The 12,548-nt window shown below is 30.6% G+C and overlaps 2 protein-coding genes across 4 annotated transcripts in view; both read right to left on the bottom strand.

Annotated features, from left to right (window-relative positions):
- Nucleotides 1-1,592, bottom strand: part of LOC145313577 (uncharacterized) — a 48,632-nt gene extending 47,040 nt beyond the window's left edge. For both annotated transcript variants that reach the window (XR_013877412.1, XM_080153038.1), the window contains exons 1-4: nt 1,455-1,592; nt 947-1,070; nt 503-611; nt 2-141 (exon numbers count right to left, since the gene is read on the bottom strand). Coding sequence is in view for 1 of the 2 variants with exons in the window: in XM_080153038.1 (XP_080009164.1) it covers nt 2-141; nt 503-611; nt 947-1,070; nt 1,455-1,528 (447 nt within the window). In the remaining variant the exon portion in view is untranslated. The remainder of the gene's footprint in view (nt 1; nt 142-502; nt 612-946; nt 1,071-1,454) is intronic.
- LOC145313578 (zinc finger protein 711-like) lies at nt 1,536-10,133 on the bottom strand. Of its 2 annotated transcripts, none has more exons than XM_080153039.1 (15): nt 9,943-10,133; nt 9,702-9,786; nt 9,280-9,347; nt 8,997-9,182; nt 5,670-5,743; nt 5,302-5,400; nt 5,048-5,149; nt 4,552-4,646; nt 4,385-4,465; nt 3,994-4,087; nt 3,520-3,644; nt 3,157-3,218; nt 2,562-2,662; nt 2,162-2,281; nt 1,536-1,797 (listed from the first exon to the last, which is right to left on the bottom strand). In XM_080153039.1, exons 1-15 carry the CDS (start codon nt 10,064-10,066, stop codon nt 1,675-1,677), a joined length of 1,539 nt encoding a protein of 512 aa, XP_080009165.1. In that variant the 5' UTR covers nt 10,067-10,133; the 3' UTR covers nt 1,536-1,674. The 2 variants fall into 2 exon arrangements, with proteins under 2 accessions (XP_080009165.1, XP_080009167.1); XM_080153041.1 differs by having other exon boundaries at nt 9,280-9,333; nt 9,943-10,083.
- Between the last annotated feature and the right edge of the window lie 2,415 nt (nt 10,134-12,548).

Here is a 12,548-nt window from a genome sequence, read left to right as displayed (position 1 = left end):
TTGCAAGAAACAACGTATCTTCTATTCTGGACGGTGTAATGATTTCTTCAGTTGTTGTCATCCTTGTTGATAAAGAATTTGTGACTATTTGTTGTTGTTGCATGCTCATTTGTTGCTGATTGTGTTGTTGGTTGTTTATACCTTAAAACAATATTATTATATGATGATCCCATAATTTCGGTTTTAAATGAAAGAAATAGATCCGAAACCGCCCCACTCCCTTGTGCTACTCAAAATAAATTTTGTAATGGTAATTTTAAAGTTGCCTTTCAACTTTTCTCTCCATTTGATACTGAAAATTTGTGTATTTGGTAAACAATGAAATAGATTAAAATTATTTGTAGAAAAGTTTGGACACTGCTAGTTTTACTAACAAAATCAAGATGTAATACCCAGTATAAGCTAACCTAATCTTATCTAAAGTAATAGACGAACAAACGAAAACAATCTCCCGACCCTTACTTTCAATTTATTGCATCAGAGCTCAACAGAGTACTTGTACCTGGATCATACATATTACGTCCGGCAGGTAAATCTCCAACTTCATTATTAGAGGTTTCTCCTTCAAAATTACCACGAAGAGAGGAGTTATTAGAATCCAGTGGCAATCTATTAAGAAAAGAGTTTAGAAAAATGATACCAACGAGAAAAGGATATATTTTATTGTTCTCTAATTGAATACAATGCATATTTGATCTGTATTTTTTTTAATAAAGGATACTTATTTTGACAATCTATTTTATTGGTATATTGGTGAAAAGCCTATGTAATAAGTAGAGGAACTATAGCCCCCCAAAACCCCCAAAAAAGTATTCCTTTAAGCATCAATAACCCTGCGGGGATTCCCTATAGGTATTAGATAATTGATGAAATTCAAATGTCAAGTATTAAAAATCCTCGGAAATAATAAAAAGATTTGGAATCATCCTTTTAACTCTTAATTCCTTGATGTTTGAATATTATCAAAGCTTGTGGTTTGTGGCAAGGTTAGGGAACTGGCAGACAGTGCTTCATTCATCCTGGCAACTGTCAGCGCGTCGAAACTCGAGCTGGATAGTGCCTCGTTCATTCTAATACATAATATCATATTTTTATTGTGAAGTTTATCTTTATGTCTTTTGTTAATAGATGTACCTTTATGATACAAAGAGAAACACAATATTTCATAGAAAAAAAAATCAAACATAAATAAATTGGTTTACTTAGGAAAAAACTTTTTGAACAGTGTTTTTCTGAGATCAAATCTGACTTATTTGAAAGGTCGAAATATGTAAAATAGTTATAATCAAATCCATATTATGATATTCTATTTTGTTTTTTAGTCAATTGCAAATCATAATGAATATTGTTTCTATTTAGACGAAAGAAAAACGTTATCTGTGGGCAGATATTTTGTAGAGAATACGAAAGGAGTTAAACTATAAAGTATTTGTGCTACTTAAAAAATGTCCTACCTGACCATAGACAACGCCTCGCTCATCCTGGCGGCGGCTTCCAGGTCCGAGACGGACAGAGCCGCCTCGTTCATTTTAGTCTCTGAAAATGTAAATTTTTGAAAAATTTATTTCATGCAATGATTTTAAAAGCTAGGTATAATTTAAAAGTTGAATTCGTTTGCATAATTCTAGTACCTATTTGGTTTTAAAAAGGTACCCTTTAAGTATTTACGCAGTTTTATTCAACTTTAACACCTAGAAACTTGTGAACATTCTCCAAGTGTCTACGCAGTGCGTATTTGCGTACAAATTTTGATGGACAATGGTCACACTGGAAAAATATATGCTCGTGAACTTTCCTGATAAAAGATTACAGACAATCAATAACAAGTTAATATTCTTTATGATCAAAAAGAACTGCCATCTGAAAAATATTGATAATCTTATGAGATACCTACTACACTGCAAAGACTGTATTTTTGGACAATCTGATAAGAGATATTGCATATTAAGAAAATCCTTTTGAACCCTAACTTTCCTGAGTTTATTACTATCATACTTAACAATATTAATTGCTTTTTGTTAAAGGTTCTGTAGTTTGTCGTAAGCGTAATCTGAAAAAAGTAATAGGTATACATTAAAAAAATTTATTCATATGAAAACTATTATCCTTATATTTTTAGTATGTTTACTTCTAAAATAATTTTGTCTATAAATCCTTTCCTATCATGTTCCTGAAGTAACTGTTTAGTGGTGGCATTGTAATCACACTTGGAACAGGACCAATATTTTCCGCTTCCATGGATAGTCGCCATATGGGTGCGCAGTTCTCGTTGACGATTTAACTAAAATAATATTGTTTTCATTTTTCAGGATTTAAAAATCTAAGACTATAATAGGAAAGAATCAAGGATTATTGCTTGAATGTAGGCGTAGTCTATAAAAATAATAGGTACTCAAAACTATAAAATTCTCAAATAAAACAAAGGGTTGTGATGATTTTAGTCCCTCCCCTTCGAACACAGAGCCCCTAGATGCTAGGTGCACAGCAGCTAGTTTATTAATGTAAAACTAACTTAAAAACTGACAATTCCATTACTCATGTATCTAAAAAAAACAGCTTACCTTAACCCCACAAACTTTGCAAGTGACAGCCTTTAGACCCAGGTGTACAGTTTTCACATGGTATGAGAGACCATCTCGGGTTGTTGATACAAAATCACACTAAGCATTTTATCAAGATTTAAAAAAAGATGGAGAATGAGATGTATTTCTACGGTATGAGGTGAAAAGAAAGAATAAAATGAGAGAGATAAGAATAAAATTCCTGTAATATCCCAAAAGAAGAACAACAATTACTTTCTAATAATGAAATACATAAAATAATAGGTATAAAGAATCAAGGTAATTAGGTTGAAATTAATAATCTCAGAAATATCTGGTCAGATTGGTTATAATTTTCAGGGAAGTCTCATGTAATATTGTGATTTTAGGCTGTTTCTTAACCCATTGCAATGCCCCTAAAGGGTAAGGATGTTCCTGCTAGTTATTCTTATAAAGAATTGTCAATAACTCATCAAATATATCATTTTCGCGAAATTAAGATATACTAACAAACACAAAAAAACTGTTATTTTTATAATCGATTAACAAGTTTTAGGCCGCGAAACGAACGTACCATAGGTACACTACTTAGTTGATAATAGAAATCTTGATTCCTGATCACAGAATTCTTTGGCACCTTCGTGTTTAAACTTCATATGACATTTGTATGCTGACTTACTAAAATTAAATAAACCAACATTGTATTTTTTTATATTAGAGAACTTATTAACTATTTTAGTGTACATTATTTTGATTTACTTTTTAATTTCAGAAAGAAAAAAAATTTATTGTTTTAATGGTCACAGCCTTTACTTTATTTACCAGTACTGGTTTTATGTTTTAGGCAGTCTCAAGAGGGTGGAAAAGTGAGACAACTCCCCCCTTTGATATACGGCATTAAGAAAAAATCCTCACTAAATAGTAAATTTCTTCTTGTTAATATAAAAGAAATTGATAGAATATTATTAATTATACATACTGTGTAAACTTTTCTCCGCACTCAGTACAGATGAATCCCTCCCCATGTGTGGTTCTCATGTGAGCATTGAAGTAGGCTTTTATAGCTGTTTGGTATGGACATAATTCACACTGTAGAGATGGTCCCTAAAATGAATACTTCGATAACAAAATTTATGTTTCAATATAAAATATTTTCATTAAAGCAAGAATGGCAGAGTCAATCTCTTGCATATTTTTATAATCAGTTCTTTTTTCGAGTATGATATCTTTTTTTTGTTGGTGATCAAGGACTTTATTCATTACTAGTGGCGCCCTATGAGAAGCTACATTGTAAAGGAGAACGCCCAGTTCAGCGGTTAGTGAGATCCTTTGGTACACACAGACTTAAGACATTCTGTTACTTGTAAATAAAGATAGTAGAAAAAAATCAGTAGGTATACTACAATAGTGTAAAACATAACCATCTCATTTTTATTATCTTAGGAATACTTACAATGTTATGAACTTTAAACTGGTGAACTTTGAATAATCTGCATGTTTTAAGAATCTGACCACATTCCTTGCACTCCAGGTTAGAGGAATGATGACTGAAAATTTAAATATTATCTTTATTTAATAATGAATGTTTTTAGAATCTGCTAAAATTTCTAAACTTTTAAATTCAAATCCAAATGCAAACACAAAACAAATAAATTATAATGTAAAGAAGAATACTTATTGGTAAAAAAGAAAAAAGCTCAAATACTCTCATTTCTTGCGAAAGAGCTATCAAGATTGGTCTCAAATCATTAAGAATAAGCTTTCAACCAATAATGAAATACCTATCTTTATACTAACCAGACGAACGTAAATTATCAAACTTCAAATCATAAACTAACACCCACCTGAGTGAATTTTCGTCCAGAAACTTATCACATTCTTTGCAAAACTTGACATATTTTTCATGCTCGTCTCTCATATGTCTCCTGTACAAAAATAATATAAATATACCTAATAAATTAATACAACTAATAAAATGCTATTTTAAGGACAATTAATAATTTCAATTTACCTAAATTTTCCGGTCCAATTAGTAGAAAATTGTTGGCATATATCACAGTGAAATGTTTGACTAGATTTGTAACTTTTGGATACTTTTTTCCCTTCCTGAAACAAATAAGTAAACGTTATGAAAAATGCAAATGCTTGGAACTAGATTTTGGCAAAGATATATTGGATAGGGTAATGGCATATAAAATAAGTTGATTTTTCTTTCCATTTATCTATATTTGTATCCAGATGAAAGTTAAAGATTAATTTGCAGTTTAAGCATTCAATTTTTAAAATAATTTAAAATATTTTCTCGTATTCATTCGAATCCGGTGGATAGGAACCGGTTCTCATCCATACGAAAAAACTATGTCTAGCATCGTATTATATTCAGCTTTCTACGAATATAAAACTGGTTTTAATCTTATGATTGTACATTCTATATCTGCGGAAAGCTGTTTATAATACGATGCGAAAATAACTATACTTGTTTCTGATAATTGAAATATATTACCTACCTTTTTAATGTCCACATTCTCTTTTTTTCTTCTCTTTCTTAATCTTTCAGTTGTCAAGCCTTTTCTTCTTTTTGGTCTTTTATCTGATAAGCTTTCTTTCTTTAAAAAGAAATTTTTAAAGTGAAATTAAATAATGGGGGGGGGGGGGCGTAATTACATTATGAGAGGTATATATTATGCAAAATATAAATATTAGGTAGTTACTTTTTTTAAATGCTAAAAATTTCTACAAATAATTAAAAATCTCTTTCCTTGGTTGAGTTAAATGATTCATTTTTATGAGACTTCATATCCCTATTAAACTTATGCGCATCTCCATTTTTCTGTTCTTCATTACTCCAGTCTTCATACTTCTAAAGGAGTATTCATTATTGTGTTTTTATTTTATCATCTTCTTTCATTATTTTGTTAATCTAATTAATTACGTTGATTAATTTACGTTGCATTTTTATTATTACTACACTAGGTACATGATTTACGGTGTCCCTCGTGTATAATATTAATCTTTTCATATCATCTTTTTAAATCTTAAATCTTGTTTTTCTCTATTTTTCCTTTCTTCCTTCTATGTGTTTTGCTAATATATCAGGTTCTTGTTTATGAAAATATGATGTAAACTTACATTTTCAGAGTTGTTTTGGAGACCATTCTTTTCTATATCCTCTGATGCATTTTCTAAATTCTTTCCAATTAAAACTAAAAAGAAAAATATTACATTATTACAGGAAAATGCATAAAATAAATATGCTTCAGTAACTTCACAACATCCCTCATTTAACAAGTTAAGCAATCATAATCTTGCCGAAAATTAGTAAAACATGGGGAATGCGGACGAGACACTATTTAAAACAAAAACAAAAGAACTTGGCAAAAAACTTAGGTTACAGCTCAAAAATATTACCCGGCATCGGCTGTAATATGTATACAATACTTTTTACAATTTTTAATATTTTATTAATGTTGTTCAATATCATAATACATTTAAGCAACTTCCATGATGCTGTAATTACGTCTTTATTATTTAGGGCCTGCTTTGAGTTTCTAATTGAAATAAGTAGTTTTTGAATGGGGTTTTCAGTGCTACTCTTATAAATTAACGAATTCTTGCAATAAATTTTGTTTATTTCAAGCAAAAGAAGATTTACCTTACAAAATCTTAAAATACATTGCATAATTACCAGAGTTATGGAGCCGAAGCCGCCATATTTTGCTGGAGCCGGAGCCGTAATTTTCATTAAAAAACGGCTCCTGCTCCGGGTTAATTTTAATTTTGTTACTCGATTGCATCGTGTGCAAACGCCCCTTTGAATTTTTTCAAGTCCATTTTTTATCAAAAATTTAACTTTTAAAACCTTCAAAAGTCAAAAATAGACTTCGCTGCGGAGCTGCACCAAAATCAAACGGCTCCGAAACGCTGATATTTACAAAATAATAAGAAATATCTTTTTCAATTCAATGTTTAACCATTTCAAGATCAAGGGAGGGGGAAGTTTGTACACTTATAGGAAATGAAATTCAGTACCAAAGTTTGGGAGGGTCGTATGGGCTTGTTTTTAAAGTTATCAACCTAATTCTTTTTGTAGGCTCTCTTATATGACTTGATATACACGTATTTCTTTGAAAATTGAATTTCGGTACTTTCCTTCTAGGGGCTTGTGGAGCAAAAGACCCCCCAAAACACTAAAAATATGAGTTCTGACCTTATTTTTAAAGATATCGACATGATTTTTTCTTTATAATACTTTTTTAACATACCCGAATCAACGAACCATTACAGATTTCATTTTGGGACTTTCCTTCTAGGGGCTTGTGGAGCAAGAGACCCCCAAAACACAAAAATATGAGTACTGGGCTTATTTTTGAAGATATCGACCTGATTTTTTTAAAAAAATACTTTTTTAACTTAACCGAATTAACGAACCATTACAGATTTCATTTTGGGACTTTCCTCTTAGGGGCTTTTGGAGCAAGAGACCCCCAAAACACAAAAATATGAGTACTGGGCTTATTTTTGAAGATATCAACCTGCTTTTTTTATATAAAAATAATATTTAAACATAACCGAATCTACGAACCATTACAGATTTCATTTTGGGACTTTCCTTCTAGGGGCTTGTGGAGCAAGAGACCCCCAAAAATCATAAAAATATGAGTTGTGGGCTTCTTTTTTAAGATATCAACCTGATTTTTTATATAAAAATACTATTTTAACATAACCGAATCTACGAACCATTACATATTTCATTTTGGGACTTTCCTTCTACGGGCTTGTGGAGCAAAAGACCCCAAAAACACTAAAAATATGAGTTCTGAGCTTATTTTTTAAGATATCAACCTGATTTTTTAAAAAATAATACTGTTTTAACATAACCAAATTAAGAAAACATTACAGATTTCATTTTGGGACTTTCCTTCTAGGGGCTAGTGGAGCAAAGATTCCAAAACCACTAAAAATATGAGTTCTGAGCTTATTTTTAAAGATACCAACCTGTTCTTTTTAAAATAATACTTTTTTAACATAACCGAACTAAGAAACCATTAAGGATTTCATTTTGGGACTTTCCTTCTAGGGGCTTGTGGAGCAAAAGACCCCCAAAACACTAAAAATATGAGTTTTGAGCTTATTTTTAAAGATAACCTGAGAACTCAATTTATTTTGTTTTGGAGGTGTTTTACCCTACTTTCCCCTAAAAGGAAAGTGCCAAAATAAAATTATTAGTGGCTACCTAGTTCAAACATGTGAAAAAAGTTTTCATGAAAAAAATCAGCTCAATATCTCTAAAAATATTTTTTTTGGGATCTTTTGCCCCACTAGCTTCTAGAAGGAAAGTCCCAAAATGAAATCTGTAATGGTTTCTTAGTTCGGTTATGTTAAAAAAAGTGTTCCTAAAAGAATCAGGTTGATATATTTAAAAATAAGGTCAGAACTCATATTTTTAGTGTTTTTGGGGTCTTTTGCTCCACAAGCCTCTAGAAGGAAAGTCCCAAAATGAAATCTATATTGGTTCGTAGATTCAGTTATGTTAAAATAGTATTTTTATATAAAAAATCATGTTGATATCTTTCAAAATAAGCTCAGAACTCATATTTTTAGTGTTTTTGGGGTCTTTTGCTCCACAAGCCCGTAGAAGGAAAGTCCAAAAATGAAATCTGTAATGGTTCGTAGATTCGGTTATGTTAAAATAGTATTTTTTTATTATATAAAAAAATAAGGTTGATATCTTAAAAGAGAAGCCTACAACTCATATTTTTAGGATTTTTGGGGGTCTCTTGCTCCACAAGCCCCTAGAAGGAAAGTCCCAAAATGAAATCTGTAATGGTTCGTAGATTCGGTTATGTTTAAATATTATTTTTATATAAAAAAAAGCAGGTTGATATCTTCAAAAATAAGCCCAGTACTCATATTTTTGTGTTTTGGGGGTCTCTTGCTCCAAAAGCCCCTAAGAGGAAAGTCCCAAAATAAAATCTGTAATGGTTTGTTAATTCGGTTAAGTTAAAAAGGTATTATAAAAAAAATCAGGTCGATATCTTCAAAAATAAGCCCAGTACTCATATTTTTGTGTTTTGGGGGTGTCTTACTCCACAAGCCCCTAGAAGGAAAGTCCCAAAATGAAATCTGTAATGGTTCGTTGATTCGGGTATGTTAAAAAAGTATTATAAAGAAAAAATCAGGTCGATATCTTTAAAAATAAGGTCAGAACTCATATTTTTAGTGTTTTGGGGGGTCTTTTGCTCCACAAGCCCCTAGAAGGAAAGTACCGAAATTCAATTTTCAAAGAAATACGTGTATATCAAGTCATATAAGAGAGCCTGCAAAAAGAATTAGGTTGATAACTTTAAAAACAAGCCCATACGACCCTCCCAAACTTTGGTACTGAATTTCATTTCCTATAAGTGTACAAACTTCCCCCCCCCCCCCCCCCTTACCTAGAAAATTATTAACAACTACCTGTCTCATTAATCTCCTTATCTAAATCAATCTTGAACTCATTATCATTATCATCTGTGTCAACTTGCTCATTTTTAATGTGTACAACATCATTAATGTCTTGGCATTTGATAGATTTTTGGGAAACAGGTGGTGGCACGGCATATTTGTCAAGAAGGTTTTCTACTTGTTCACATAACAATGGCACTAAAATATGTATTTTTAAAAGATCTAAGTATGTATAATGATGAACTATTTTTCTTTTTATTATTGTAACATTGGTGAATTATAATTAAGTACCTACCTAAATCTATGATGTTTGTTCCAGTTTTCAATTTAGCACCATACTGTGACTGTACTATACGTGGTAATCTATTAGTAAAGACCAAAATTAAATTTTTTTATATAGATTTTCTACCTATGCATTTCATAGTTTAGAGACTATTATTTAGTGATTTATATACCTGTTATTTTTTGTATTCCATTTCCACCATACAAAAACCAAAATATTTACTGATAAACAATTGCATTTTGTTCATTTCTTTAACAATATATAATATTTTACACAAATCTGCAGAAAAGGGCATATTTTTTTTAAGTTTTTCTTCCTAATACCTAGGTAAATGTTATTAGACATATACAAACCTGAATTTATTCATTAAATATACTTTAAAAACGCAAATTAAGAATCATCTGATCATAAATTAAATTTTGGACTTTAATTGCCTAGCATCAATTTTCTCCATCCATAGAACACATATGAGCATTTGATGGGATTTTGTGAGCAAGTCATCTTTATCCAAAATAGAGCCTACAAACATTGGATGAGTAAGAGTAAAACCAAGAAGTATTGAAATAATAATCAATTAAAAAGTTTAAATATATGTAAGGTAAGTATAAATGTGAGTTAGTTGGCATTTAAAATGAAGACAGAAAAAAATACCAAATATACTATGATAATTTCTACCTGAAACTTTAGAGCCTGCAGGTAGCAGGTTGTCCATCTGTTGTTTGATCAGCCTGGTGTAAAATTCATGATATGTTTCATTGTGGGCTAACTCATAATTTGATATGGATAACACCTCGGTCATTATTTGATAAACTCATATAGATATATCTGAAGCAAATGAGTCTTTAAATCTATGCATATATATTTTTAGTTGCTTATGAAATAAGTGTTTTTACTTAATATTTATAAAAAACACAGGTCTTTGTATATAGAAGGTTGACTTATTCTTGTGTCACTACTCACTAGGCTACGTTGCAAACCTAAATATTCTCTAGATCTAATTTCATCCTTATGTATTCAGGTAAAAAAAATTCCAATAACATTTTAAAGTTGGGAAGGAAGGCGATTTGTATTACAACCACAGACTTAATAACTACCATTCAAAAGCATAAAAAACATAACAGAAAAATGTTTATGAGTACCTACCTATACGTTTTGTAACAGTATAAAATGACCAGCAAATATTTTTTAATTTATTTCTGAAAACCTTTATGGTGCAGTGCAAAATCTGTTTCTTTCATAAAAAATATCCCAAAAATAGTATCAAAATACGTCCAGATTCATTTCATAAAAAAAACTTGAAAAACAAATAAATTAGATTTTATTTTATGAGGTATTCATTGATGTACTTTGTAACAAATTCGCTTTTTAAATGACGTTATTACATAGTTAATCTCTCTGTCTGTAGATATGTTTGTACCCAAAAGGTCTCGATTTGAAGCTTTTCTACATTGATTTTGAGTCGGTCCATCCAAGATGGATTGCTTTGATCGATTATTTTAGCCATTTTAACCTATCAATATCTAACTTAATGTATGATTATTACAGTAACAATTTTTGTACAATTGAGAAAGCATACCTAGCAACTCTACTATCATTACTAAAAAGTCTAGATTTTATATAGATGATTTAGCTTATCTGACAACAATTTTAATGTGCATCCAACTGATTTTATTTAATTTTTGGAATAAAAAATTCTCTATAATTAAGACTTAGGATGTAATTGTAGTCCGTTATTGCATTCAGTATTTTTGTAATCAGTCTAAAAAATAAAAGTCTGACTTTAAAAGGGGGGAGGCGGTTGTGATACTTTTTCAAACCAAAACTAAAAGTCAAAGGAACTCACATAGAAAAAAAGAGTTACAGCAATGAAATTTTGTAGGTACCTATGGTAGTTGCTTTAAAGAGATACAATGTGGAACTGTTAAGAAACGGCGGCGGAACCGCCGCCATCGCCGAATTGTTTTTAGGCGGAAAACGGCGGTAGCAGCGGTTTCACTAAATATTCTTTTAGTGCTGTAACTCTTTTATAAGTTGAATTCCTGTCAGGGGTGTATATTCATGGGATCCCCTGCTCAGGGAGGGGGGGGGGGGGGAAATAAAAAATAAGTGGTTGGAGGGGAAAAAATGTAAAAATTAAGAAAACTGAAAACATTTTTTCCATTTCCCCCCCCTCCTTGGTGAAAAAAACTTTTAAAAATGTGTGGTAGGAGGGATAAAATAAATAAAATATATAGTTCTTTAAATATTTTTCAATTTTCCCCCTACTTGGTGAGAAAAAACTAGGGGGGGAAGAAAAATAAAAAATTTTGTAGCAGGGGAAAAAAAATAAATCTTGTGCAGAATATACACCCCTGATTCCTGTAGTTTTGGTTTCAAAAAGTGTCACAACCGCCCCCTCCCTATATTCTGCTATGTTGATGTGACTTTATAATTTATTAAGATTCATTTTCATCTTTGTTGAGCATAGCTTTTATGAACGATGTTAAGTTTTACCTACATAATTTTTTAAAAATTACGTGTTGAAGGAACGGAAAACCTCCAGCTGTCTTGAGGCCAAGGGCAGTGCCCAGGAGGCTTAGGGTATGAACACTATTTCTATTTAGCTTTTGATTTCTAATACAATAAATCTTTTCTAGAACCCCCCTCATTAATGGTTTGAACGAATCGTTAAAATAAAGTTTAATCTAAGCTGTCTGAAATTCTGACATTTTAATCATAACATTCAATAGGTTGGGAATTTTAATATGCAAAATATTTGTAGGTACTCAAAATACATGCTTAATTATTTCGAAACATTTTTTCATCAGAAATGCATTTAATCTAAACTATTGCATTGAATTAAGTTTGTACTTATTAATATTTTAGTTATGAAATTGTCTAGGATATGTTTAATAAATTCAAAACAGAAATTTCTTAATAAATAAAATTATCATAATTTGCAATTATTAGTAGGTATTCATTGATTACTAGACTTATTTAATGATATTGATAAGTATGAAAAATACTTTTTACATGATTATTTTTCTTAAAAACTTGTACGTGCCTTTTTTTGGAATGGAAAAAAGGTTGCTATTCTTTCCTGTGTATACAAATATAAACCCGATAATCATAATTGCAGAGAACGAATGAAATCTATTAACCGGTATTGCATCGAAACCGATTCATAAACAATGGATAAGAACTGGTTCAAAACGTTAAATATGTTGAAAATTGAATGCGTTTGATACAATTTCCATAGGTATGAAATATCTATAGAAGATACATTTTCATTTTTATTAAAC

The sequence above is a fragment of the Acartia tonsa genome, chromosome 3 (assembly GCF_053477335.1).
Source record: "Acartia tonsa isolate MP-2025a chromosome 3, ASM5347733v1, whole genome shotgun sequence".
In the NCBI taxonomy this organism is placed as follows: domain Eukaryota; kingdom Metazoa; phylum Arthropoda; class Copepoda; order Calanoida; family Acartiidae; genus Acartia; species Acartia tonsa.
The sequence above is the reverse complement of the archived record's forward strand: the minus strand, read 5'-3'. Positions and strand labels throughout refer to the sequence as shown.